This window comes from Fusarium fujikuroi, chromosome FFUJ_chr07 (genome assembly GCF_900079805.1).
Source record: "Fusarium fujikuroi IMI 58289 draft genome, chromosome FFUJ_chr07".
Taxonomy (NCBI): Eukaryota; Fungi; Ascomycota; class Sordariomycetes; order Hypocreales; family Nectriaceae; genus Fusarium; species Fusarium fujikuroi.
The window spans coordinates 358,140-386,019 of record NC_036628.1 but is presented as its reverse complement, the minus strand read 5'-3'; the positions used below and the strand labels follow the sequence as shown (position 1 = coordinate 386,019).

General features: G+C 47.5%; 12 protein-coding genes; 7 read left to right on the top strand and 5 right to left on the bottom strand.

Moving 5' to 3' along the window:
• Nucleotides 1-220: 220 nt before the first annotated feature.
• On the top strand, nt 221-844 carry FFUJ_09013 (related to YSA1-sugar-nucleotide hydrolase; the record flags this gene model as incomplete). The annotated part of the gene is made up of 1 exon (XM_023580222.1): nt 221-844. The coding sequence occupies one exon, from the start codon at nt 221-223 to the stop codon at nt 842-844; it is 624 nt and encodes a 207-aa protein (XP_023433039.1).
• Nucleotides 845-1,033: 189 nt separating this feature from the next.
• FFUJ_09014 (uncharacterized protein) lies at nt 1,034-3,098 on the top strand (the record flags this gene model as incomplete). XM_023580221.1 has 7 exons in its annotated part: nt 1,034-1,204; nt 1,251-1,324; nt 1,366-1,985; nt 2,028-2,122; nt 2,168-2,255; nt 2,302-2,365; nt 2,411-3,098. 7 exons carry the CDS (start codon nt 1,034-1,036, stop codon nt 3,096-3,098), a joined length of 1,800 nt encoding a protein of 599 aa, XP_023433038.1.
• A 171-nt stretch (nt 3,099-3,269) lies between these two features.
• Nucleotides 3,270-4,829, bottom strand: FFUJ_09015 (related to transporter protein HOL1; the record flags this gene model as incomplete). XM_023580220.1 has 2 exons in its annotated part: nt 3,270-3,446; nt 3,489-4,829. 2 exons carry the CDS (start codon nt 4,827-4,829, stop codon nt 3,270-3,272), a joined length of 1,518 nt encoding a protein of 505 aa, XP_023433037.1.
• Nucleotides 4,830-5,167: 338 nt separating this feature from the next.
• Nucleotides 5,168-6,209, top strand: FFUJ_09016 (related to aliphatic nitrilase; the record flags this gene model as incomplete). XM_023580219.1 has 4 exons in its annotated part: nt 5,168-5,200; nt 5,248-5,354; nt 5,427-5,833; nt 5,875-6,209. 4 exons carry the CDS (start codon nt 5,168-5,170, stop codon nt 6,207-6,209), a joined length of 882 nt encoding a protein of 293 aa, XP_023433036.1.
• A 118-nt stretch (nt 6,210-6,327) lies between these two features.
• Nucleotides 6,328-6,706, bottom strand: FFUJ_09017 (uncharacterized protein; the record flags this gene model as incomplete). XM_023580218.1 has 2 exons in its annotated part: nt 6,328-6,467; nt 6,514-6,706. The coding sequence occupies 2 exons, from the start codon at nt 6,704-6,706 to the stop codon at nt 6,328-6,330; spliced, it is 333 nt and encodes a 110-aa protein (XP_023433035.1).
• An 884-nt stretch (nt 6,707-7,590) lies between these two features.
• FFUJ_09018 (uncharacterized protein) lies at nt 7,591-7,991 on the bottom strand (the record flags this gene model as incomplete). XM_023580217.1 has 3 exons in its annotated part: nt 7,591-7,637; nt 7,688-7,816; nt 7,865-7,991. The coding sequence occupies 3 exons, from the start codon at nt 7,989-7,991 to the stop codon at nt 7,591-7,593; spliced, it is 303 nt and encodes a 100-aa protein (XP_023433034.1).
• A 1,988-nt stretch (nt 7,992-9,979) lies between these two features.
• On the top strand, nt 9,980-11,038 carry FFUJ_09019 (uncharacterized protein; the record flags this gene model as incomplete). The annotated part of the gene is made up of 1 exon (XM_023580215.1): nt 9,980-11,038. One exon carries the CDS (start codon nt 9,980-9,982, stop codon nt 11,036-11,038), a length of 1,059 nt encoding a protein of 352 aa, XP_023433033.1.
• A 3,647-nt stretch (nt 11,039-14,685) lies between these two features.
• On the top strand, nt 14,686-15,053 carry FFUJ_09020 (uncharacterized protein; the record flags this gene model as incomplete). XM_023580214.1 has 2 exons in its annotated part: nt 14,686-14,820; nt 14,865-15,053. 2 exons carry the CDS (start codon nt 14,686-14,688, stop codon nt 15,051-15,053), a joined length of 324 nt encoding a protein of 107 aa, XP_023433032.1.
• Nucleotides 15,054-15,832: 779 nt separating this feature from the next.
• FFUJ_09021 (uncharacterized protein) lies at nt 15,833-16,345 on the bottom strand (the record flags this gene model as incomplete). XM_023580213.1 has 2 exons in its annotated part: nt 15,833-16,267; nt 16,316-16,345. 2 exons carry the CDS (start codon nt 16,343-16,345, stop codon nt 15,833-15,835), a joined length of 465 nt encoding a protein of 154 aa, XP_023433031.1.
• Nucleotides 16,346-16,811: 466 nt separating this feature from the next.
• FFUJ_09022 (uncharacterized protein) lies at nt 16,812-17,975 on the top strand (the record flags this gene model as incomplete). Its single annotated transcript, XM_023580212.1, has 1 exon — nt 16,812-17,975. One exon carries the CDS (start codon nt 16,812-16,814, stop codon nt 17,973-17,975), a length of 1,164 nt encoding a protein of 387 aa, XP_023433030.1.
• A 917-nt stretch (nt 17,976-18,892) lies between these two features.
• Nucleotides 18,893-20,066, bottom strand: FFUJ_09023 (uncharacterized protein; the record flags this gene model as incomplete). XM_023580211.1 has 2 exons in its annotated part: nt 18,893-19,785; nt 19,832-20,066. 2 exons carry the CDS (start codon nt 20,064-20,066, stop codon nt 18,893-18,895), a joined length of 1,128 nt encoding a protein of 375 aa, XP_023433029.1.
• Nucleotides 20,067-23,052: 2,986 nt separating this feature from the next.
• FFUJ_09024 (uncharacterized protein) lies at nt 23,053-24,230 on the top strand (the record flags this gene model as incomplete). XM_023580210.1 has 4 exons in its annotated part: nt 23,053-23,167; nt 23,509-23,720; nt 23,752-23,869; nt 23,920-24,230. The coding sequence occupies 4 exons, from the start codon at nt 23,053-23,055 to the stop codon at nt 24,228-24,230; spliced, it is 756 nt and encodes a 251-aa protein (XP_023433028.1).
• Nucleotides 24,231-27,880: the final 3,650 nt, after the last annotated feature.

Below are 27,880 nucleotides of genomic sequence, written 5' to 3'. Positions count from 1 at the left end.
AAGCACTCATATACACACCAGTGAACTAGACACCAACTGAATGTCGCGATGATTGAGCTTGCGGTGACGACACACAGTATACGCACAGTACGGCACAGTCACTCATTCCCCGCTCACCTCGCTCACTCAATCCCTCACTCAACTCAACCACATGCTCCGTCACCCTCTCCGCCAGAGCTTCAAGCTGCGCTCTCATCTCTCTCTCACCCGATCATTCACCATGTCTCAGAAAACACAAGAACCCGTCATCACCAAAACCTCTGACCTCCCAGTCGATGAGGCAAAGTGGATAACCCTCAAGAAGATTGAGTATGTCGACCAAGTCGGAAAGGCACGAACATGGGAGGTTGCAACACGAAAAACAAGGGGAAAATCCGGTGTCGATGCTGTCGCCATGGGAAACATTCTCCTCCACCCATCAAAGCCCGCTTCTACTCTACTCGTCATTCAATACCGACCCCCTCTTGATGCCTACACTATTGAATGGCCCGCTGGACTCATCGACGCGGAGGAGACCGCCGAAGAAGCGGCTGTTCGAGAATTCAAGGAGGAGACTGGATATGACTGCAAGGTCTTGAGTGTCAGTCCCGCGCAAGCTGCTGATCCCGGAATGACAAACGCCAACATGCAACTGGCAATGGTGGAGGTTCAATTGGGGGAGAATGATGAAGAGCCGGAGCAGAGACTCGATGATGGAGAGCACATTCAGCGGGAAATCATTCCTTTGTCTGAGTTATATGAGCGTTTGGTTGAGTACTCCAAGAGAGAGCGCACTGTTGTTGCGGCCAAACTGTTTCACTTTGCTGCAGGCATGCATTTTGCCCAAACTCAGAAGTACTTTTAGACAATCACAATAGACGACAGCTGTTACTATCGATAGCCTTATTCGACAGTCATCCCAATGAAGGCTCACGTTATCTCAGCTTCCTCATGATCGCTATCTCCCGCTTCCGCAGCCTCGGGATCTACCCGGCTGAGTCATCAGTTGAATGCAATTGACCCCTCCATCGCACCTTGATCCGTCAACATTGTCATGGACCTCATGAACCTCATGGACCCAAACGTGGGATTTCCTTGCACGACAGATGGTGAGAGTGATGGCGTATTCGGACTGACGCGACAGTATCACGGCCAGAACCCCGACGCCGAATCCAAGCCCAGAGTCGCCAAAGCCTGTGAGACGTGTCGGAGAAGGAAGCGAAAGGTTAGTCGCCTCGTCCACCTCGTTGATTATGGCGCTAACTATGGAGTGTGATGGAAACTCTCCGTGCTCGTCATGTGTCAAGAACAACATTGAATGCGTTTATGTGCTCGAAAGAAAGAGGTATGTCAGTTGATCTGGTCTTGCGCTCGCTAACTCGACAGGAAACAACGAGACTCCGAGCTTGTATCGAACCTCGAAGATCAAGTCCTTGCCCTCAAAGACTACGTGCGAAAGCTTGAGGCTGCATGCGGGTATTCCAATCTTCCAGACTTTGCATCGAGCAGTCTAGAAGATGAGGGGCCTGCGCACATAGTAGACGACAGCCAGAGCTCTGCCATCAATGACGTGAGCTCCATGATGTGGCGGATGAACATTCACGGTGGAGAGACATCCTTTGTTGGTCCGTCTGGTAGCTTCTGTTTCCCTGTCAGTGGCCATATTGAGACTCAGTCCACCAGCCACGAGGCACAAGAGAGTGTTCAAGTGTTACTCGACCTGTTCCGACAACACATCAATTCGATCCACCATTTTGTGTCTTCTCAAGCGATTGAGACTCTCAAATCACCAGAGACTCTCGATGGTGAGCTGTTGCAGGCATCAGTCCTGGCAGCAGCGAGTCTTTTCACCAATTCACAGGGGCAGGTGTATGCGGACCGAGCTGAGGCTATCGTGATGAGGTGCTGCCAGACAGTCCCGAACGTCGTGACGATACAGGCTCTGGCGATATTGACTTGGAGGGAGCTGGCACTGGAGAACGAGAACAATGCATGGCTGTATAATTGTATGTATCCGTCATCTGCGCTCACACAAGCTAACGTCTCAGCCATGGCGGCGAGTCTTGTAGTTCACCTCGGGCTGCACGTGAGCTCTCTCGAGAATGTCATGCAGGTCGGGCCGCCTTCAGACATTGACATGAGCGTACGTGTACAGACGTTTTGGTCGGCCTTTTTGATGGACAGGTAGGTCGACGCAGGCAGCGACGAACTGTGCTTACAGATCCAGAATCTCCACCTCGATGCTTGGACGCAATTGCATGATCCCATGGCGAAGAGTTCGAGCCACACCATACCTCAAAGCATGCAACAACCCCACGACAGAGGACACAGTCTTTGGCGCTCACTGCCAGATGTGGTTCATTCACGACCGATACATGGATAAAATGTGAGGACCCTTAAGACAAGTGGAGCAACTGTGCTAACTGTGCAGATACTCCTTTGAGTTTGGAGAGCTGGAACATTTCGAACGACATCAACTTCTGTCAGAAGCCAGAGACCATCATATGAACTTCTTCCGCCAGATGGGCCGCGACCTTGAACTTCGAAAGAACAACATGAACCCCCAAGTCATCCTCCTCCACATGGTCTACAACATGTCGCTGCTTCTGATCCATCGGCCATATCTCAGGGAACCGAAAGAGAGTACTGCCCACCAATTATCCGTCCGAACAAACATGACCTCCGCGCATGCCCTCGTCAGATTGATCCGACAATACGGAAAAGAGGCCAGGATTGAGGATGCCCCGTTCTTTGCGATACACTGTATTCTTACAGCTGCTGTGAGCCTACTGCTGAATGCGACATCAACCAACTCTGCCATTCGCGGCCAATCGGTACACCGCTTCCGAATCTGTGTTGATGCATTGGACAGGATGAAAAGATGGACAAGGGCAAGACGAGGTCTGCTTCTTCTCAGAGAGCTGGCCAACAGGTGGAACGTTGTTTCGGCGTTGCCCATGAGACACAGCGTTCCCCTTGCGCCGACACATGAGACTCCAGCCGACACCAATGATCTCGATTGGGGGATGTTGTTTGCCAGTCTTGAAGAGCCTCTGAATTTGGATACCATCGACCTCTCGACGCCTACAGGGGAATGGGTGTTTCACGAAAGCGACTAGAGCAATGCATTTGAGACAATCACCCACGATATTTCACACGAGCGCAGCGAGGAAGAGCCCTCCGCTAGGAGCCCCCGGAGGGAACAACAAATTACCCAAATCTGGTCGAAAGTACAATGAGATATCCCAAGTCGCCCAAGTCTTTCATCACTCCAGAGATCCCAAGCTGTCTCACCACCGGCCCATCCAGCTTCGAATCCTCTTTCCAAACACATACAGTGGAACAGTGGTCAGACAGATACCCAGTGTCAGACCTCCCCAGGTACTGAAAAAAACCATCGGGCCTTTGGTGGCGTAGTAATCGTTGAGCATAAAGGTGAGGCCGAATGCAAAAGAACTCTTGATAAGCTGTGAAAGTTAGTGCTGATCTTGAAGTAGATGAAGACATACCATTGCCAGACCAAAAGCGCTTCCTGCACGATCCATGCACACATCATTGGTGTACGTGACGATACCGGTACAGCCTGCGCCAACACCAAAGTTGATCAGGGCCAGATGGACGCAGCAAACCATTGTGGATTTGGCATGCTCGATTCCATCGCCAAGGCCAAAAGCTCCGATAGCGATGGTGATTGCAGAAGGAACAATGACGACGAGTCGGAACTCGGGCTCGTACAGACCCCCGTTGAACGCGGACATGTAGTGGGCAGCAAGATCAGACATCCAGCCAGAGATCAGTGTTCCCAGGGCAGACCCAACAAGAGGAGCGATGCCGATGACAAGTCCGACCTGGGTCGCGTCGAGGCTGTATGGTGGAGCGCCAAAGATTTGGTCAGCGACAGCACCAAGAACAATGACCCAGGTAAAGGTCATTGACCACATGACGCACCCCCATACGACGGCAGGATGTCGAAGCATGAGAATGGACCTGGCAAGGCCAGGCAGCAGTTCTTTGGCGCTGGCGAACTGGAGATGTTGGACTCCACATATCTTCCTCCACAGTGCAATCTCGACCGGGGTTTCCTCAGCCCTTACAGCCTTTTCATCGGTCTTTTCTTCTCCAACAACACTCGATGTGATCTCGTCCCTGTGCCATTTAGTCTCGGGGAGGAAAAAGACCACCATGGCCAACCCAACAGCGAAGGCCACAGCGAGGAACCAAAAGGCCCAGCGCCAGCCCATGTCGACGATGAGATACCCGCTGATGACCGGGGCGATGTTGACAGAGACGATGATGGCAAAGTTCCACAGACCGACCCGTCTGCCTCTTTGATGAAGAAAGAAGACGTCGTTGACGCAGGATGTGCCAGCCAGGGAAAAGAATGGCCCCATGGCGACTCCCTGGAACACACGGGCTGCCAAGAGTGACTCGTATCCTTGAGAAACAGCAGCCCAGATGTGGGTGACTACCAGCAAGATTGAGGTCACGACGAAGATGATCCTGCGGCCCCACAGATCTGAGACGACTGCCAAAAAGAAGCAGCTGACACCCATGCCAAGGACCAGCGATCCGTTGAGGAGGGCCACCTTGGAGAGGGGGGTTTGGAAGGTCTGCGACACAATGCCGAAAGCTGGGACGAGAACAGGGCCTACTGCGCCAGTTGCGCAGGCACCAAAGAGGAGGGTCAAGAAGTAAAGCTCCTTTCGGATTTTGGACATGTTGAGAGGGTCATGAGGAGAATTGGAGGGTGCAGGCACCAAGATCGTGTGCATGCCATCTTGGGAGTCTTCGAGGAAGACAGTCCCAGCAGGTTGCTCAGAAGCATTACTTTCAAGGACGCCGAAAGCCATTGTGTGAGGGATGATTGCCGGATATGGACATGGTGATGGACATATTTATGTCTGATCACCACAGTCCGGAACACTCCCGAGTGTTCGGCATCAGTATCTGGTTATCGTACAGCTCCACTCGTTAGCGGCGGATGCGAAAGAGCCGCCGCTGATAACATGGATCGCGGGGGATAAACTTTGCGGGGAAGCCGATAAGTGATTAGCGGCGGATGTCGAGATTCCGCCCATGATACGCAGCTGATTGGTAGCTTGATGCCATGTCTTGTCTTATAAGCTTGTCGAGCCAGATTCACTCGCATCAGTCAACTTCAAATTCATCTGATTGACTCTTATACACAATGGCAAAGCTTGCAACCACCCCCGAGACCACCGTCAGAGTCGCAGTCACCCAAGCTGAGCCCAAATGGTTGACTTGCAGGGCTCAGTCGACAAGACCTGTGCTTTGATCGGCGAGGCAGCCAGAGGAGGTGCTCAGCTGCTGGCATTTCCCGAGTGTTGGGTCACAGGATATCCTGCTTGGATCTGGTAAGTAGGCATCCTTGAGTTTAGACGCAGCTAACGTCAAAGGGCGCGACCAGTTGATACACACCTCACGAGCCGGTACATAAAGAACTGCATGCGTGCCGATGGCCCAGAGATGGCAAAAATCCAGCAATGCGCAGCCGACAACGATATCACCGTCGTCCTTGGGTTTTCGGAAAACTTCCACAACACTCTGTACATCTCACAGGCCATCATTGACGCTAACGGAAAGCTGCTTGCGCTTCGGCGAAAGATCAAAGCTACCCACATGGAGAGAACAATCTTTGGTGATGCCTCTGGTGATGCACTCACGAGTGTTGTCGATACAAAGGTCGGCCGTGTCGGAGCACTCTCTTGCTGGGAACATATTCAGCCCCTGCTCAAGTATTACCTGTACACCCACCGCGAGCAGATACACGTCGCTGCATGGCCGCCACTGCATCCGCACAAGGGCGAGGAATTGTGGTCCATGTCGAGAGAAGGTATGCGCTCATTCCTCGTTCAGAATGTGACTGACAAACAGGCGCCCGCTCATTGTCCCAAACATACGCGATCGAATCACAAGCCTTTGTCCTTCATGCGACGTCGGTCATCAGCGAACAAGGAATCAGTCTCATGAACACAGAGAACGGAGCTGTCATGAATATCCCTGGGGGAGGCAGCTCTGCGATATTTGGACCTGATGGGAGGATTCTTACCGAGGACGTGCCCGAATGCGATGAGGGGATCTTGTATGCTACACTTGACTTGGATGAGATTCTACGGTGCAAGAGCTTTGTGGATGTCTGCGGGCACTACAGTCGGCCGGATATGCTGTGGCTTGGGGTTGATCGGGAGGTGAAGAAGCATGTACAGTAGATATGGGATTTGGTTGAAGTCCTAAGTGTATTACATCGATAGCCAGCCCCATTCTTCCCATTCTTTCGTTCGTCAATCGAACTCGTCAACTGGTCATCAGCCTTGGATTGATGCTTGTCTAGTTCTTGGGTATCCGAATCTTTCCACCTCGGGCGCGAATCTTGTCCATGATCTCTTCCTTTTCTTTCTGAAGGGTCTCCATCTTCTGAACAACGTGATCGAGCTGAGAGACGAGGGAATTCATGCTTGACTCAGCTTCTATGCTATTAGTAATGCTTTTCACAGGGAGATTTAGCCAACTTACCGGTGGTGTGAGATTCGGGTTCACGTTTGTAAATCTTGTACGGAAAAGAGGCATTCCAGTCTCCAGGTCCGAGTTCTCTTGCTGCCACAGCTTCGAAGACCTCAGGTTTGTCTCCTGTGCACATGACATACCCATCCGGGCAGTCAACCAAGACGCGAGGCTGTAGGGCCGAGTTGGACTGATTGTCGCTCATTGTGGGATGCTGGTGTTTTATTTGGTTGAATGTGGAGTGAAGTTGGAGGAGGGAGATGTTATTGTCAAGTTGAAAGAAGGAGAGAAAGAGATTCACTCGCGAAAGAAGAAATGTTGATTCAGAATTCAAGGTCAGTGAATCACATGTGAAATCATTCACCTTTAGGCAGTGTAACACAATGCTAAGCCTCTGGATCTCGCACAAGCAGCAGTGAATGGTCGTAGATTTGAAGACTCGGTTTATAATGGTATGGATCCCTCCGGGGGCTCCTGGCGGAGGGCCGTTTCTCGCTGCGCTCGTGGGAAATTTCGATGGATTTGAGCAAGCCGTAGCACTGGCAGCGGTGACTTTCCAGGTGCCAGTAAATCACAGTGCAGCTCATGGGTTGGTGAATATGCTTTTCAAGTAGTGTTGGACATGGTTTAACGTTCTGCTTGTCATATCTGACAATAGCCTTACTTTTGCACATGGGGATGCGTCACGATGCTTTTGAGAGCCACCTGTTTCAGTGTCAATATGTGACCGGGATTCGAGTTTCTTTGACAAATCTCAATGAATCACGAGCTAGTTTATAAGGAGATGCGAATAGCACACTCAGACAAGGTAAACATTCCAGTGTCCATGCTTTTCTTGTTCCAAACTCCCACGTGACATGGCACTTGATTCCGGTCATTCAGCGGCAAATTCAGACATTATCGGGACAATACTCATAGAGGCAAAACATGTTTAAACACAGGGCAAAAGGAACACAAGTCACAGTTTACAGTCAAGGTTGGGCGTGGATGATTGTTATTGAGCTATCTTCTTTGCTCCCTTCCACCCACTGCTTCTACCGGCCACCAATCCTCTCGGTCCTTTCCGCCAGACGTGGTTGTTGTTGCAGCTTAAAGCTTAGCCTTGGACGCCGCAGCCATCCCATCGTTGATGTTGACTGTCAATTCATTAGTATGGTGTGGCAAGAGTAACATACGATGAACTTACCAAGGTGGTTGGGAACGAGCCTGAAGCGGACAGTGGTGGCACCAGTCTTCTCCTTGATGTCGGCGACCAGTTTGTCGATAGAGACACCAGCAGAGGAAGCAGCACCAGGGGCACCAGGATTGCCGTTGACTTTAACAATTAGTATGACATGACGACAGTGGATATGATGCGACTTACCAGGCATGGCAGGAGAGATCTTGAAGTTCACATGGGACGCGCCAGTCTCAGCCATGAGACGGGCGACGATAGCATCGACAGGGCCTCCCTCAGCGGGAGCGGCGACGGTGGACTGGCTTGCAGACATTGTAGTGGTAGCGGTAGCGGTAGTGGTAGTGGTAGTGGGAAAGAAAGAAAAACACCAGCACAGGCGATGGTGACTGAAGAGAAAAGAAGATCGAGGAGGGAGGGTGGGAGAAGAGCTTTATATAGGCATATCCTGCTAAGGTAGGCCTCAGGCTCCAACTGATCTTTTCTTCTATTGTGCTCTGTGTGTTTCTATTGTACCCTATGAATCAGAGTGACTGGATGGTTATCCTTCATTATGCTAGCACCAGGGTAGTGCAGATGCCTGGCACTGGCAGCTCATAATGTTCAACCAGGACTTATTCTAAGGGCCACTTTTGTAATTCTGATTGGAAATTATCAATTATTGACCGAGGTAATGGGATGGAGAATGGAAAGTAATCAATGTGATCCTTTAAAGTATTGTGCTTTACCGAATTACATGAATTAACTCGAGTATCCACGTAGTAAATGGTTGTGGACTTTTGAGGGACCAAAAGCACAACAAGCTCTACTACCGCTATGTCAATGGGGGGTGGTTACATGTCACAGTGGCTGTCCATAACCACAAAGACTGCATTGAGCTGGGGGTGAACTGCATGAATGCAAAGGGGTTGGCTGTGGTGACTTTGAGTTGGTGATGCTAGGGTTCAACATTATTACTGCGGGATCTGCTTTGAGCCGTCTGCAAGAAGAGACATGGCTTGGAGGAAGGTCGAGAAACGCTTTGACTTAAATTGTGACTTTGACTGTGACCTTGATGCAGAGTGTCGTCAAGAGGGGGCGGAGAAAGTCGTGAAGAGGGTCATGAAGAGAGTCGTGAAGAACGTCGTAAGGGAGATCTCGAAGAATACTCTTGGCGTTTCAGCTCTGATCCAAATGAGTGCAAGACCACACTCTCATAATAAAGTAAGCGTGAGCCTTGGTGCTCAAAGGTTGCAGAGATGCTTTCCTCCACATTCAGGCCGGGATTACAGATGCTCAAGCCATTATAAGATTTGTTTAACAGTCATGCCGCACCACGTCGATAAAAACACCGTGACATTCTGTACTGGCCAACTCCAAGCAAATGCTTGGTTATTAGAAAGGATGGACAGGACAGGGCCTTTGTAACAGTCAAGCTCTCTCTGCTTGAACTCGGCCACAAGTCTCAACTGAAGATAATACACCAGGAAGTCGGATTACAGAATAATTCATAGGAAGCCATCGCAATGCATATGCTTGTGCACCTTCTGACCAACGTGATGGACTTCTTACGATGCCTCTACAGTACGGAACGGACTGAGCCTGGGACAGCGAAAGGGGACATGGTTTGAACCGAGGTGACTGTTACTCGTGACAAACCAGTACTGGCATATAAGGGCCTTCAATTCACAATTCGTCAACTTTCCCGTGAAGCGGCTGTCACCTGGATGTCAGGTGCATTCCAGGGGCAGTGGTCTAGCGGAGGCTTGAACCGGTCCTTTTTTTGCCTTTTTGACCTCAGGGCTGCAGGTTCGAATTTATTCATAATGGCCATACAACCTGGATCATTTTATTTTTCCATTGGCGTCATTGACGTTATAGAATCAATACTCTATTGCTGGGTAGTATGTATTTTATAATCTTATTTCTTGTCTTCATTTCAGAATATTTATCTACCTCACGGTGCTGTAGCCCGTCATGTCGAGTCTGCAGACGCCAAAGACCAAGTGATCTGAGTCTCTGCTGATTTACAATCTCTGTTACAAGTCTCAACTGTGAGAAACAAATGTATTGAATGAAGGAGGATATATTGAGACTGTAGACATTAAGCCGGCAATGGTTTACAGATAACGTCTTCTGGTACCTACAATACTAAACTGTACTACAAATCTGATCATCTTGGTGTGACATCAAAAGTTTTAGCTTGCTAACAGCAAACGCCAAGTCCCACATCTCCCAAACAACAAACATTGCAGTTTTCTACACCACTACAAGCACCGTCCTCTCGCCTTTTTGGAAAGCATTTGTCCCTTTCTTTCGATCAACATGACGCCAAACAAAAACGACAAAGACACTCCCATGGAGCAGAGCGAGCTCCCAAACACGTCAGAGAATGCGCAAGACCGGCCCCTTTCCGATAATGCTGTTTCCGAGCCCAACACCACTGTCGCTTTGCGTCCTGCTTTTGGTGCCGCCAATCCCACCAACTCGCCTGGTCAAAACACGTCCCTTATGCATGGAAGTACCTTTCATGGCGCCATGGGCTTCAGCAGAGGTCGCCGCGGTCGTGGAAGAGGACGAGGCCAGTCTAGTCGTGGACGAGGTGGAATCCAAAAGCACAAGTCCACATCGCTCACTCAGAACATTGTCATGAACAAGGCCCTGGATACTCACGTCAACAACACTATTGCGGCTCCCTCCAGCCAAACTCGCGATGGCAGTCTCTCTACCGTCAGCACCCCTCGGCAAGCGTACACTCATAATATGGGAACCGAATATGACCACTGCAACGAAGTGGCGATGCGTCGACGTTTGGTTAGAATGGGACGGACCCCGGAGATTTCCCAAGTGAATAAGAACGAGTGTGCTTTCTGTGAAAGGAAGACACACAAGATCGACAACCACCTCGACCTTCCCAACGGTGACCTCCCAGGATGCATACTGTGTCACAGCATACAGCACAACACGGAAGACTGCGCCAAATTGTCAGACATGAGTTTGACTCAAAAGGTTCGCATCTTTGTTGACGGGCGTGCCAACCTCCCCCCACTGGGTACCAGAGTTCCGTGGTGGGATTTACTTTACAGTTGGCTACAGGACGACAGCTCCAGGGGACAACAGTTTCCAGTAGGATTCCCTTGGTCTAAGGAATTCACCAAGGAATTCACCAAGGAAATGAGCCGTCGAAACCACGGCCTGCATATCCGGGACCTTCAGATCCAGCTTGATCATCGTGGTTACCTCCCAGCAGACTTCCCCAAGGACGAAACGACTGCCACTTTGGATGCAGTATACGTGAACCATGTTGCCAAGGATGGCACGACTTGGGTTGCCGATCTGGCCAAAAGGGTGCTCGGTAAAGGGGGACACAATGGGTCAAGCTAGTTTTCGGGATGAGTGTGGTTGATGATTTCGCGGGTGGTGCATTGAAGAGCGACACCAATAGGGCTGCTGTCTGGTCAGTTGTCAACTTGGTGGGGGCCTTAGGGTTTATTAGAAGCATGCGCATTTTACAACAAGGGTGATAGAGTTTACTTGCATATAAGTACGAATCAGTTGGTCGAGAAGTCCTGTCACCTTGCTTGTTGCCGTCTCCATCTAGTGACAATAATCTTAGACGCCATTAAGGTAAAGGGAAATCAAGAGTAAGAATGAAGGGAATTTACATAGCATAAGTCAAGTTTACCTTAACATTAGACTTAAATATATACTGCCATTATCCCTTTAGTGTATTAGTGAATAATATTAAGTAGGGTTCATTAAGCAATAAACCTAAGTAAGCTTATAGGTAGGGATAGTACTCTTAAATAAAGTAAAATTAAGCTATTAAGTAATATCTGGCATTAAAGATTATAGTTACTTTTAAGGATAAATATTATAATAGATTAAATATTAAGTATAAATTTAAAGTTATAAAATAGGCATTAATAATATAGTATTTAGCTAAGGCTTCTATTTCTACCTTCCGATTTTTATTAGCTTAATCCTTATTACTATATCTTTTACTATAGTAGACTTTAATACTTTATTTAAAAATAAAAGTAACTCTTAATAGAGTTATACTTAAAAGAGTTAGTAGTATTAACTAAAAGGAAGTTAGTATGGCATAAATAGAAGATATTATTAGACTTACTAAAGGCTAAACTAGAACTACTTCTTAGTAAAGTGATTTTTAGCAGAAAGGTTCTTAATAGAGATATTAAAGTTAGTAGCACTAACTATATAGAAGTCAGTATAGTGCAAATAGAAGATATTATAAGACTTACTAAAAATAGTACTAATTTTAAACTGCTTAACACCCTAGTTATTAAGGGTAGGCATAAACTTAATAATAATATAGGTATAACTAATTTCCTTAATAACCTTTTTATATATTATAGTAGCTTTAGCAGTATTATTAATAATACTAAAGATCTTATAGCTAAAAGTGCTACTTTTAGTATTATCCTAATTGGCAGATATATTAGGCAATAAGTTAAGTATTAAGTTAATTTAAAAAAGAGAAAGAGCTTAAGTATAAAGGCAGACAGTTTTAATAAGGTTAGATAAAGAGAGAAGAAATTTAAGCTAAGGGGAAAGAGAGAGAGATTTATATACCTATTTTAATTATATATTATACTGCTATTCTGCCCTAATAGACTAAAGATATAAATAATTTAATAGCTAGAGCCAGAAAGTATTAGCTACTGCTAGCTATTTTAGTATACCTCTTAAAATATCTATTAATTTTTTATTTTCTTTAACTACTAATTAAAGACCTAAATAAGCTATATAGATAAGGTTACACTATAGAATAAATAAAATCTAGCTAAGGTTTAATTCTAATGCCTCTAATACTATATCCCTTACTATAGCCTCTAAAATAACGCTTTTTAAATATATTTTACCTAGGCCTTTTCTATTACTTACTATAATACCTCTTTACTGTTAGAATAATTATAATTACTATTATAATTAAAATTAAAGCCTATACTGTATATCTTAAGGTTAGATAGGTAGTCTATAGAATAAGGATATAAAAGCCGCCTAGCAGGCTGTTAATAAAGCTATAGAAAGATATTATTAAGCTTAATATTAAGTTAATAGAGCTATAGAACGGTAACATTAGGGAGCAGTGCAGCTTAAAGTTATATATACATAAAGCCTAATAGCCCCTCCTACTAATGGTCAGACTTATAGTAGTAGTTGTGGTTTATATAGCCAAACTTAAAGTTACTAAATACCCTCTATTATAAGTAATTACAATATATCTACTCCTTGCCAAACTAGCAGACTAACTGGCATTATAAAGCCTTAATAGATACTAAGCGTTAGGCTATATATTTCTATAAATACCGTTCTTAAGGCTAAGGGGCAAGACTTTATTGCTAGTTATTATAGAACTGCTTATACCAGTATTATTAATTAGACTCTTGGTATAGGTAGGCAGCACTAATACCACTTCCTTATATTAACTAGCTTTAGCGGTATATATAGAGTTACTAGTAATATAAATTACTTAAAAGCAGTTAGCAACTATATTAAGAAAGTTAATAAGTGTTTAGCAGTATCCTACTGTATAAAGCCTAGTATTAACAATACTAAAAGCTTTATAGAAAATAAAGAGAAGCTTATAAGGGTCACTTCTTCTTCTAGTTATTAAGTCCTGCATAACACTGCTATTACTCTTGGTGAACCTAGCCAAGTCGCTAAGATCTCACGATAACCCAGCAGTAAGTATATCTACTGCAAAAGCAAGATATATACCCTATGCCACTATCTAGATATAAATAAGGATATAATTTATAGTTATATAATATGCAATAAAGATAATCACTTAATAAATAAATGCTACCAGTTTTAGGATATATCTTTAAAATAATAGGTTAAACTTCTAGTTTTTAATTAAGCTAATATACCCTGCCTTATAGTTAGTAAGAGGTTTCTTAAGTAGTATAATCTCCTTAAAAGAGTTATCTTATCTAAAAATATTAATAATAAAGAACTAATAAAGGGTTTTCCTTAAACTGGTAAGTTCTATATAGAAATCTACTGTAAGGGAAATAGAAATATAATTAAAGCACTTTAGGAGCAGTTTAATAAATCCGGCTTTAATATGTCGATCCTGCCTGTAGACCCTAACAGGGCATTGCTAAAGGCGGTCCAAAACTGCTATAACTACTGTACTTAGGCTTCTATTGCTTTATAGGTCCCTTAAAAGCTCAATACAGACAATGTCGGAATCTACATATTAAATCAAGACTGTAATGATTGAATCCTTCAGTGATGCTTAAATCTTTAAATGTCGTGACATGTAAAGCACCTGAAGTTGTCTTTGCAGTTCGTGCCAAGTTGTCTATACTCATCTCACTCTCAGCCATGTCTTAACTGCAAGGATCTGGATCAGAACCTACACACGTTCTCTACAATTGAAAAGATCAGGGGTACAACTTATAATAAAACATTTACTGTATTCAATCTTGACTAATGTCATATTCTGTTATATAAATGACTCAAATCAAGGGGTTAACTACTCCTAACTGCTAAAAAGGCTGGCTCGAAGCATCGTGAAGTCATTCAAGCTTTGTGTTTAGAACGCACCCATCAACTTAATCTCGGATGGGCAATGCGAGGGCAGCCATCAACCTTAACCCTAGCCACATGAACTTACCAACCACGACAGAAGCGCTCTTGGTAACCTGATGGAGATGTCTTGCGCATTCATGCACTCACGTCGTCCAGTCCGTTTGCCATTTGCGATGCAATTACAAACCAGCATCGCGCAGGTGTCTCAAGATGGGCGGCAATCCCTGAGAGTTGATATCACCTTCCTTGATACACGACATGCATGGAGAAAACGTGGCCCACGTGGAATGACGGATTATGCTTAATTACAGGAACCAATGATGGAGGATGTGTTGTCCCGAATAGGATCGAGGCTCTTGTCTTCTCATCACTCACACCATGTACCAATCGATGCCAAGAGCTGTCTGCTGGTTTCCCGTCGCCCAAGCCCTCTCATTCTTTTCAACCACCACACGCACTACACTACCATGTCGACCGACGCAATCAGCAGCATCGCCATTCCCACAGCTGGCGGTGGCTTCACCGTTCACCAGCTTGCGATGCATGCTATGCAGGAGTGGGCGCTTCTTCCGTCGTTATCCAGCTCTCTGCTCAGAGGCCTAGTGAGTTCTAGACGCGGCAAGCTGACACGATCCTCAGTGCTTAGATTTCTTTGCTCTTCAATTACCACAACAACTGCCTCTACTACCTTTCACACGCCAACGCTCTCTCATTCCATCCAACCACCGCACCCACTACCACTACCACGTCCATCAACGTGAACAACAACGGCGTCGCCATCCCCACCACTTGCCGTCGGTTCTTCTGTATCACCAGAGACGGCGCCAGCGCCTAACAGCTTGCCCTTTGTACAAGACGTGATCGGCAAAGGCTGCCATCCCGTTAGGACCATGCTATCAGAGGGAGGCCTTTCCGCATGCCGGATTCAGCGCTCCTCAAACTCGACAGCTCTGTGACCAACAGTAACCTCTGCAGGTTCAAACTTCCCTTAGAAAGGACGAACCAACGTATATAAGCTATATAGTTCGTGTTTTGCGCTACTATCGCTCTAAGTTCAACAATGACCTTTATGTAGTGATTATCTGACACAAATAGAGATGTCTACCGTACATGGAAGGATTACCAGCCCTCGAAGGCACCTTGCTTCGGGATTGTCGATCAAGAGTCTGTTGAGATCGTGATAATGGATTGAGTGAGCTCATTGGGGAGTGTGGGACATCCAATTTGTTCTTATGTAGCCATCGAAACAACGAACTCAAGTTGTCAATTGTGACCTGCTGTCCCAAAGGTCACTGTCAGTTTGGATGCCTCCGGTGTCATTGTATTCGCAGAATGTAGACTCTGAGATTAATCACAACAATCACAACAACCAACAAGACAACACTACCCATTCCATATAACTTTATTGATATTTAGGCTTTTGATTCCATCGTCAAAGTCTAGAGTCACCGTTGGCACAACGCACTGATGATGTCCAACTGTGGCCAATCTAGTCAAGAAATCCGAGCCATACTCAAGTCCGTCAAGTCTCCCTAGCCAAGTGGAGATTTCCGTCTTCCCCTAGCCTCATACACGACTGAACTATCCGTCAACTCATCGATATCCATAAGTGGATCAAACATCAAAGTCGTCAGCCTGGGCAGGCGAGATCGTCGCGGCGAGGATATCCTTCAGGTGGTCGACAATCGTGATGTTGTGACCTTGCTTGACAACCTTCAACCACTGAAGGACATGGAACCAGAGTCGTCGTACGTTTTGATGAAGGAAGAGTGATTCCGCGCCGACGTTGAAGATGGGGTTGACGCCAACGATCAAAGATGAGGCTTTGTTGTCGACGATGGTCCAACTAAGGACGAGGTGAGGGCCCATGAGGCGGCAGAGGTTGTCGTACACTTTGTTTCCCTCTCCCAAGACAAGCTTGCGGAAGTCGATGTAACTGGGAAGAGCGAGCTCGAAAGGGCCAGCAACAACACTTGTGTAAGGTTTATCACCGTAGGTGACATCCCAAATCTCCTTTCGCTGAGCTAGCGAGGGTTGGGGTCCCATGAACTTGAAAGTAGTCAGTATTGGCTTTTTCTGCAAGTTGATTGTTCTTACAGTAGGGAGAGGATCAACATATTCCGCCATTTCTGTGTCCTTTGGGGTCGCTGTGGTTATGGTACGAGAGGAAGAAAAGAAAAGAAGAAGTGAGGAGGGGGGGACAAGAGATCAAAGACAAAGAAGTGAAAGAAGGTGGCCAAGGTAGCTTGTTGCGGGCGAGGGCAGTGAATCAAAGCCTCACACCAGGTGTTTCTGCCGGTGCATGCCCCACTCCACCCTAACATTCATGATCTGGAGCTGGCGGGGGAATCCAGAATCCAAGTAAAGCCGGCTTTTTGATCTCGAATCTGTTAAGCCCGCCTGGGTAAGCTATATCATAATTCAAGCAAGCCTCAGCCCCTCTTAGCACAACCCAACCTCACGTCAACAAATTCACCAAGGCGCAACTGAAAGAACTTCCACAAGCATCGCCATCACAATCACGAAGCAAGCCCACAACGACCTTTTTTTGTTTTTTTTCTTTTCGAAATAACTCTTTCTACCGAGATTCACGATGCCCCAAATCAATAAAAACAACGGTCAGGATCGACGAAGTCGTCGTCATGATCCCCTGGGTCGAGCTCCTGAGCGTACTGCTAAGAGGGAGGAGTCTCCTCAGCAAGGAATGAAAAGTTTGAGTGTGGCTCAACGCGTCAGTCGACCTTCTGAGACACGCTCTTCGACCCCACGAGGAGGACGTCCTGGTCAGCGAGGCCGGGGCGGTTATCCTAATGTGGGCGTGCGAGGCGGACATGGCGGCCACTCGTCAAGCAGGCCCAGTAGCTCTATGTACTGGAACCAGCCTCAGCCTGAATCAGAGACTATGTATAAGTACAGCGCAATGGCCTGGATGACCCGTGTGTGTACCGCGGACGGAGTGCCCGCCACCAAGCTCACTCCTTCGGGACCTGCTGATGGCTTCGGAAACAACTGGTACACGGATACCGCCGACAACGGCCTCTGGATTCGTTCAGAGACTGGACTTGGACTCGACAATATGGCCAAGCGGCTCAAGGAAGACAATCCCACAGCTGTCGGCTTCAATATCACAATGTCGGCCATCATCCCCGACAAGTTTGAGGCTATCGAGCGAGACCATACGCAGAAAGTAGTCATGAACAACGACTTTGGGGACAAGGACGGCAAGCCAGTCGGTCTCTTCGGCAGGAACATCCAGGCTCCAAGTGAGAAGAAGCATGTTGTCAAAGGATGGTGCAAGCTGTGTGGCAGCAAGTCCCATACCTTGACTGACTGCGTCATGAGAGGCTACAAAGGACATGTGACTGGCTGCCCGATCTGCAACGACCAGAAACATGCGGTGGACTCTTGTGAGCAGTTCAGGGCAATGAGCCTACAAGAGAAGGTCAAGATCTTGGTTCAACAGCGAGCTAACATGCCTCCTCTTAAAACTTCAAAGCCCTGGCACACATACCTGTACGAGTTTTGCACCAGAGGGAAATTCGTTCCAGGCGTCGTCTTTGGGTTCCCCTGGTCCCAGAAATTCTGCAGGGACATAGGCTACAAGGGCATGGAGAAGATCCAGGCAGCATTCGACGCCTACCCCGAGTGGTACGTGTTTGCCATTGATCCGAAGACCGCGAGTTACGGGAAAGTCTTTGAGACTTATTGGCAGCCAGCTGGTATGGTTTGGCCCGCGATCCTCGGCCCCCGCACCTAACTCGACGTTGGCAGGCGGGTCATCTAGACTGGGCCGGAAACTTGAATGGTATGTTCTCTTTAGGATTTCTGGATCGAGTCTAACAGTATGCAGTTAAGACACCGACGAATGCCTACCATAGCGATAATGGTGAGCAGTTTCTGGACGATGATGAGCGAGGATGGGCATGGGTGGTGATACGAGGGGATATGGGTTTAACAATAGCTGAGTCATGTATTAATGGAAGGTTGTTGTCTCAGGTTACATTGCTACCCTCATTTGACCTACCAAAGTGCTTACGAACAAGTAACTGTGTTGAACATTGTAGTCAATGGCGTTGACCTCGAAAAGTCGGATGCATTCTTGTCACCAACAAAACAGCATGCAATACACCTCGAGGACTACTTATGGGCAATATCATGAGACTTATCCTCCATTCAAGATCTATCATCTTTATGTGTTTGCAGGAATTACTACCAGACGCTACTGTAAGGCCAAATAGATTGCTGTCGGCCATTGACTACATTTGAGAGTCAGAAGTCCTAAGCTCAAAGCGCAATGGAGGGCAAGCTCCAGGCAGTCACGCAATCGCCAGAGGAAATCAAGTAGAATAAGCTTTGCTTCTAGACGGACAACAACGTAGGCATACTTCACAAAGTACAAAATAGGTGTCATGGACAACAGCAGTGTGATTTGAAAGTGAATAAACATTTTGACTACGGGGGCTGGCGTCGGTTGTTTGATTGTCCATATTCGTTGAATACAGGTACATGATTATTTATGCCATTAGTAGCCCGTGTCCACCGCGTACTCCAAGGACGAATATTGCGCTCAATGATAGAAGTCTGTGGGCGAGATATGACGTTCCTAGGGACATTGAAACTTGGCTGCCTGATGACAAGCTACACTTGTCTTCCATTATCCCTTTCTCCATGAGACTAGATCGCCATGTAATGCGGCCCCCATGCCCAGATAAGCGCCTCCTGGATGGTTCTTTCATCTGTAGTACTAGACACCCAGATCTCTCGTGCAGCTCGAACTCGCTCCTCGGACTCGGAATCAGGGCCTCCATAGACGACCCAGCGGCTAAGTTCGGATTTGGCCTCGGTCAAGGGCTTCTCGATGATCTCCAAAACGTCATCACGACATTTGGCGATGAAGTTTCGGTTCTTATGTGCATCCCTCATGAAAGACATTGGCTCGTATTGGGCGTCGCCATATGCTTCTCTGATCCAAGCGTTCCACCCCTGACCGTGGTGGACACTTGCGTCAGCAAAAGGCATAGCCTTACGCACGCGCAAAAAGGTCGCGAGCGACATTGTACCACCAGAATAGGTTTCAGTCGACCAATCGACGACGGACTGCCACAGATATCTGATTGAATGCCCGATTCCCTCGCTTCCAGGGTTGACACAGGTGGTAGGGCTGAATCCAACGATCAATGTGAAACAGCCTTCATCGTCGTCAGTCCATGAGACTGCCAGGTGGGGGGGGACGATTTCATTGTTGATCATGTTGAGGAGGTGGTTGTTCTCTCCAAGAACAAGGTGATAGAAATCGATCCATAGTGGGAGTGCGATCTGGAACGGACCAGTGATGGGAGCCACAGCTTCACGGGGATAGTTTTCATCATTCTCCCAAACTTCCATCCGCTGGTCCAGAGACAGCACTGCCGGTTTTTCGTCAAAAGTGACGTTGTGTATATGGAGGCCACGGTCCAGACGCCATTTCTGGTAGGTTGGCGAGATACCCTGTGCTATCATTTTAGGTCCATAAAATTCGGATGGCAGGGTGAAGGGCCATTCAACAGCTTCGACTGAAAGTTCGCTGACTGTTTCTTGTCAATTTAACAACTAAATTCCCATCCAAAGACTTACAGAGCATTTGCCAGGCGACACGATCTGCTTCGTACTCTAGCCAGTCGTGGCTGACTTGGGTGAGGCGCTGTTCTTCGAGGGATTCCATGACTTGCTCGAAGGCATTCTCCAAGAAGTCGTCCCATTTGGCGGTCGCATCGTCGCCAACGTGCTCGAGGTAGTCAGAAATGAAACTGCGTCGTGAATCGATGTACGATGCGTTATATCGCGAAGGGTCGGGGGGTTCTGACGCCATGGGGCAAAAAAGTCTTGAATAATTCAACAGGCGGTTCTCTGTTGTGGGATGAGGATCTTGAGGAATGCAGGAGAGAAAGGTGTGTTTGGATCTGGTGGAAAGCGGTGTGGCTGGTAAGATTCTCTGCACTCTGATTCAGGGACCATCCTTGTCACCTGGCAACTATCGGCAGCCCGTACTAAATCTGGTGACAGAGTCCATCGTCCTCAACCTTACAAATGCAACCTACCACTTCCTTTTCTCCAGACCAGACCAACGACTTGGATCACAAGGCACAAGTTAACCATGAAAGGGGACCTCAGCCTCCAACTGTAGGGTCATGAATTATGAGGATCGATAGAGGCTTGTAGGACTGGGAGCTGCCATGCAGAAATTACAACATTCCCCAGCTCCATAGTGCACCAAACGTTCATAGATGGAGGTGAGTGATGAGTAACTGTAAATCCTTGTATATGAAGTCACTTTGTTTATGTATCTGAAGGGGTCCACGCCGCCCATCATACTTGATCTGCGATATTCAGATTCAGAAATTTAGTGTCTAATATTGAAATCCGCGGATGGCGATTGGTTCAAAGAACGACTTGAAGCAGCGCATGCGATTTGGTAACATGGATGAAAGGACTTGTAATGCCTCAAAGATAAGTAGCAGATGAACGAGGTTGCATTGAAAGGGCGGGGACCAACAAAAACAAGGACATCAAGCGCTTGCAGGCGTAGTGAGTGACCTGTACAATACTTGCACTATAAACTGACCTACCAGTTTGATCATTTTTGTTTGACATCAAAACTCTTAGCTAGCTAACAGCAAGCGTTAATATCCCATATCTCCCAACAAACATCTCAGTTTTCTACAGCACCGTTGCCTCGTTTTCACGACAAGATTTGCTTCTTCGATCAAAATGACGCCAAACAACAACTATAAAGACACTCGCATGGAGGAAATCGAACTCCCAAACACAGCAGAGAATGCACCGCCAATCCGACCAAGGCCTCATTTGTTCCCACCTCAGAGGTCTACTTTCGTTGCAAGCATACAGCATCAGATAAACAAATAGCGACATTGGATAGCAAATGACATAGGATCTGTCAATCTGGTTTTTGTTTTTATACAAGTTTTATCTTGATCTAGTTTTTAAATCATGTTTGTACCTGGGAACGAGCGCTTGCGATAGACACATTCGTTGTAAGTGCACTGTAACCAATCGAGTCGGACCCACTCTCACGGGCCAGTGTTCAGACATTTGGCTCAAGAGGCGCACAACAAGCTCAATCCATCCATGCTCATGCATTTGACACCCAGTCGAACCCTCAACTGGCTCTCTACGCGCAAAATCGCCGACGTTGGCTACAAACAATCATCCGGTTTCTGCTCGATGCGCAATCCACAGTCATGACGCGGTCAAACTGATTCTGTCAACACGCAAACCACGCGACGGTCCAAACAAGACAAGCGGCCAAAGCACCACTCTGTTTTGCTGCCAAAAACACCAAAAGGCAAGCGATTTGGCAATATTTGCGCAGAGAACTGACATTTGATTGCTAGACATACATTCAAGCGAAGCGACGCGTCAAAGTCCGAGACGGTCGCCGTCACCCCTCACGAAGCCCAACCATGCCCTACTCTCCCTTCCGATACCGACCTCTTCCGATGTACCCTCTCCCCACACGCTTATCTCGAAGCTAGCCCCTGAACTTTCCGAGCCATGTGGATTGCCCGCGGCGTCTACTCCATCAGTCCGCCTGTTAGTGGCGCAATCCACCTCTATGTGGATCGTGGACAAGGGCTGGTCATGGAATTGCCTATTCCAGATTGAATGAATTGTGCAATTGGTCACATCAAGAACCTTGCCTCAGCCACCGCAACGCCTTCGCAACGTTCTTCAACACAGTCTCCATTCATGTGGACTACCGTCGAAGAGGCGTATTGTCGTCTCCCCAAAAAGCACACTCCACACCATGGGTCTCAACGCAATAACGGCGTCTTACCATATATTACAGCTTGTGACATGTGATTGCATGTTTGATCCAACGACAAGGCCGATTTCTGCAATCGGCAGTCACTTGAGATTGCGGTATCATATGTTGAGTATGTTTCGTGAATTTGCTAACGTTCTGCCAACCATGCTTGCCAGGAGCTCGCTTACAAGTGAATTTCAGCCTCCCATCTTCGAAGCTTGATCAAACCTTTCAGCTATCAACGGCGCAATCCATTTGGTCTTTGTCATGACGCGTCATGGTCATCACAAGCATATGAAAATGCATGAAAACAAGGGCTTGTGACAGAAGAAAGGTCACATGATTCTGCCTATAAATGATCCCTTTCCCTCCCTCCTCCTTCGCTCATTCATCTCAAAGTGCGATCATGGTAATCAACCATATGTCTCTTGATATACATCTTCTCTATATTGGCTCACTCCAAGACGTTTGCTACTCAGTGCCCAGTCACATGAACTCCAAGACTGGTAAACTTTAGGTGAGCACTTTGATGAGACTGGTTTCCATCTCTTTCCCATCTCTTTTGCATCATCAGATCAAGCTGACCATCAGCCAGAGAACGTGTGCATGAGCATGGCTGTCTTCGAGTGAGTGTCAAGCCCAACTTGATGCCAGCACGCACCCTTCACTTTCTCCCAAACATACACCTTTATACAAGTAAGTTGCCAAGTCCACCAAAGTTCATGACTGACAATTGACCACATCAGGTTATCGATGCACCCTATATATCCGACATTCGTGTATCGCACCTGATGGATACATCGTGAGTACTTCAAGGGTCAGTTTATCGCAGAGGTCAAGACAACACCACCGGAGGATACTAACAACACCTGAGTCACAGATCCCTCCTCCATCACCCCACACGGTCATCCCGACCCTGTTATTGCCATTTCCTTCAACCGCTACACATGATGACACTACGCTCCTGTCATGTACGGACTCACCTTTGAACCCTGTCGTAACCTCATCCAGCGTCAGGAACGGCTTCATTATGGTGCTGTCCCAAATCGAAACCGCAACCTCTCCATTGCTCCTCAAGGCCGCTCACACTGGAGTGGCCATCGCCGCGACTATCGGAGAATTCTCTGCGAATAAGAGACATTCTGGTCCGTTACTATACTTGTATGGTATTGACGACCTATAAATACACCAATTTGAGCTACCACCAACACTTATTGGTAAGTATCAACGACAATGTACTCTACTTAGCTGCGCTAATTACTTTAGTAATATATATTATAATCACCAAGAATAACCCATGGCCTTGGAACGTCTCAACCGATGAGAGTGACCCGTCACAGGGCGCCTCCTATTTTCAGGGATTGATGCCAGTCTCGAGGACTTGGTGGAGAGACTCAAGAGAGCATCAGCAATGGCCAACCCCAGGTCACTCCCCGGTCGCAACAAGCTTTCGTCCCTCAAATATTTGCTGAGGCTTAGCAGATAGCCCTTAAAGCACGTGAAAGAGCCAATAGGGTCGAACTTGAGGCCTTGCGTTTTGAGCGCATCGTCAGACATTGGCCTGTCGACTCATCGCGCCACGACACCTACAGTGACCAACTTCAGACTTCTGGTGCACCAGCCTCGTCATCTGGTGACCATATTCGCGCGGATAGCCCTCGTGATCTCCAAGACGCCGCCGCTGATTGGTCCCCTCTTGTTAGTTAAGGAAGTCTACTACAAACCGCAGGCTACCCACACCACGGCGATCGAGCTTCAGATTGAGCATCTCGTTGGAGAGGGCCTCAGCGACGTCAACGTGTCTTACTTTGAGTACCACGTCGATATGACTCAATGGAGGCTCATCAGTAAGTATCACTGATATAATTCATACCTTGCTTTGTGCTAATTATCATAGCGAAACGTCTCATGACCAAGAACAACCCGTGGCCTTGGGATGTCCCGGTTGATGAGCGTGACCTGTCACAGGGCGCCTCTCCTGTTTTCAGGGATTGGTTCAGTAACCGCCAACAGGCCACTCCCCGCTCGCAGCACCAAGGCCCTGTCCTCAGACTCGTGCTGAGGCTGAGGAGATGGCCTCTGAAACAAGCCAACAAACTCGACATTGAGGGCTTCCATCTCGGGCGTATCGCTAGACAGTGGTCTCCGAAGATGAGGCACCGCCCCAGGCTCGTCACTTTCCGCGACTTCAGCGAGATACAGGAATGATCCGCATGCAGTATCTCTGTTCACGAAGACGTCACTCAAGTCGGGCATCTGTACTTTGAGTTTCATGTCGATAAGGCTTTTGGCAGGAGACTTATCGAACAGTGTCTTCCAGTAGGCGGGTGGCTAAAGAACAACCCACTTCTCAGCTTGCGTGGGCTCATCAGTTGACCCCGAGTCAATTTCACAACTACACAGAACACGCTTGCATCGAATATGGATTGGCAGCCTGAAACGATCTAATGTCCGGCGACGGCATGTCGCGGCTTGGAGGCTTCATCACAGCCGTCGTCGATCTCTCATCTCGGGCATTTGTTGGATAACAGTTGGACTGATCTATATGCTCTGATAACGATGCTTAAAGGACACCCCATTATGAGCTTTCTTCTTTTTAATGCGGCATTCCGACAGACCTTAGACTCACTCATCTTGGGGATTCGACGTACACTGCTTCATTTGATACCCGATACGAATTGATACCGTTGCTCTCTCCCCCTTTGCCACTCTGGTCGAAGAACTCCGATCTTGCGTGTCGCGTTGCATCCTTTTGGCAATGAGTCAGAGGAGGTCGACCAAGCAACCAAGTCCGTGAGGAAGTTGATCGAAGGCCTTTCTTCCAAGGGTTTCTCATCCGGCGAGTCAAACTTCAGATAACTGACATTGACGTTTCGCTTTCCATGGACTACCAACGAATGGGGCCATATCAACACGTCGTCACCAAAGCCGAATCGTCAGAAGGCTGTGATTCACCAATATACGACCGTCTCTCCACTGCGTCCTGCATGCCGAGGGAGTACATTAATTTACAAGAAGTTCATTCACCATCACCAACAGCTTAGCTATACTTTCATCGCGAGGCTATCACCTCCAGGTTCAATCCCGACAATTTTACTAGTACTGAGTTAAAGCAGCTCTTTAAGGCCTTTTTATTATATAAACCTAATTGTAAGGTCGCTGAGTCCTTTAGCATATCTCTCAATCCGAATAACCTCTGAAAAATCTCCCCAAACGCGCCATTTACCCGTCCGAAGATAAGGCCACCCGAGCGCTTGGGTCTGATGATCTAATCAGTAACAGGGCCAGATTTAACACGAACTGGGATCCCCTGGTGCCGAAATTTGTCAGGAATAGCTTGAGCCGTGCTGGCATGATGAACCGATGATATAAGTACGAAGATGTTCTCATCTGATTCGGTGGAGGTAACTTCGACACGACGTGCAAAAGTGGTTCAACAGGGAACCATGCCGTTGCATTAACGTTGGTTTACATTGCCCAATTGGGACAGGATGATGCCTACCATTGGACAGGCTTTCAAGCTTATAACCTTGTTTACGAATTGGCAGGCGTCTATGTCGAAGCACCTTCCTCGCTCATGTCATGCCAGGCATGGCTTGCAGTCTTCAGAGAGTTTCAGACCATTTGGACCAATTGCGACGGGACGTCCAAATGGATGGGGCATTGGCAAGAGGAGGCGAGAATATTATTGCCATTGTCAATTTATGTATGTAAAATGAGACAGGTCAAAGGAGTATTATGTTAGAGAAGAATTGTTGAGTTTAACTCTGTGCCTGTTGCTTAGGCACCGCAAACGTCTTGAACACGACATGATTGAAAGGCGGGATAAAGATATAATCTCAGACCAGGAAAGGCCTAGTTTGTAGCACAATGGGTCCCTTATTACTATCGCGGCCTATGAATGAAGTAAAAGATCTTGTACCATTGTTTTCCTCTCAATATTTGAGAATGCCCACATCTTTGGCCTCCGTTGCCATGACTGCTTACTCGGCTAAACGTCGGCATTTCATGTTAAGTTTGCTCGAGCCACCTGAGCCTCAGCTTTCAGCCATCTACTCGCAGTCACCAGATCCTCCACAAGAGCGAGCCACGTATCATGCAACCCGAGCAGCGTTCTATCCTGTCAGCACATGCTTTTTGTGGCAGCTTTTCCTATCTTCAACACGACCCAGGCTTCCTCAACCGATGCCACGCGACCAAGATTTCCGCGGTCTCTGTTCTTGGACCCGGAGAGTCAAATGAATCAACAACATCGAAAGACTGAGCCTCGCGTCTACCTACAAGGAAGACGCAGCAGAGAAGCAGCCTCACGTCTCACGAGGTGGGTGAATATAATCGGAACTTGCTTAGCTTGACTGATATCGACAGGAGCTTCAATATGTAGTCGTTATGCGGCGAAACCTGCGCCCTCCTTGTCACTGAGTCAAAGGATCGTCACCTCTCCTGGCCCATGCCCCACGTTGATTATTGAGACGGCCACACGATCGAAACAACTCTAGTTCGACAGGCCTTCGTTCCCGTATTGATGAGCATCAAAGGGAGTCCTCCGACTGAAACACCAGCTTACACAAACCCGGGATAAGGTTCGCTGTGACCTGTCTCTCACTGTTGCCGAGCGGCCAACACAAAGCACTATCCACCTCATCATAAAGGCATCTATCACCACAGTTTTGTCACTACCTATCCGACTTACGTAGCGCGCTCGCACTTCAATCACAGCAAAACCGTGGTGTAAACCAGCCGAGAGAACCTAGAATCACTAATCCCATACGAGCTTCGTCACCATGGCACCGCAATTGGAGAGGCAAGGGGGGTAGATGGGAATAGCATGTCATGCTCAGTCACAATCCCTGAACAGGTATGATAAATATCTCGCAACTCCAGACATCATCAACAAGGTGCAACTGAACTGACTCGTGGAAGTAGTTGGAGCTGTGCACCCCAGACTTCGAAGAGCACACAGTACAGCTCTCCAACACAGGCTTGTCTCCAGTTTAGGGCATTGGGTCCAGACACCGGAGTGGCTGTAGCATCATACACATCACGAATCGGTCGAGAGACTAGAATGATAACGCCCGCCCCAATAGAAAGGGCGGAAAGGGGACACTGACTTTCGAAGCTTCTGTAGTGCACTCGTTTACCAGAGTCTTTTCGATTCACAAACAGCGACATGTTACGTTCGGCCATCTCAGCATCAACAAATGTCATTTTCATCTACACCGGCACTAATGTATTGATTCGCCCTGGAAGCAACGTCTCACCACTTCCCTGACTTCCTCACGCCAGTTTTTGCTTTCCTCGATTTCACTTTCAGCAAACCCATCACCGACTCAATCTCCACCAGTACCGTCTCCTTTACTCCGATACCATGCCTTTGGCATTGTTTCACCTTCCTCATCCTCTCTCGCCCTGTTTAACTGTCGGTCGTTCATTTCGCTCAACTGAATTCCGGATGCTGCTGCTAGAGCTAGATTGAATCTGTCGGGCTTGGAGTTCAGAGTCACCCCTCTGGTCTTGAGTGCCAGTAATTGCAACCAAAGTGGTTGGTTATACTGGAAAATGCGCGTCGCCTTCACAAGAAAACATCATTGTGGGTAATGCGCTCCAGAACTGACTGATCTCCATGCCTCTAACTTCATATCCAGTGCCTTGGATCCTGGCTCGAGATCTATGGACAACTCGAATGCCTCAGCTTTGTGCAATCTTTCATCACACAGCGACGCGGTATCCATTGGATCATAGCGACACTCGTATCGCATCATGATGCCAGCCGAATTGCGAAAACACAGCAATTAGACGATGCCCAGCAGACACAGATGTCGGAAGTACCACAAGAACGGAGGCGTGCCTCATTCAGA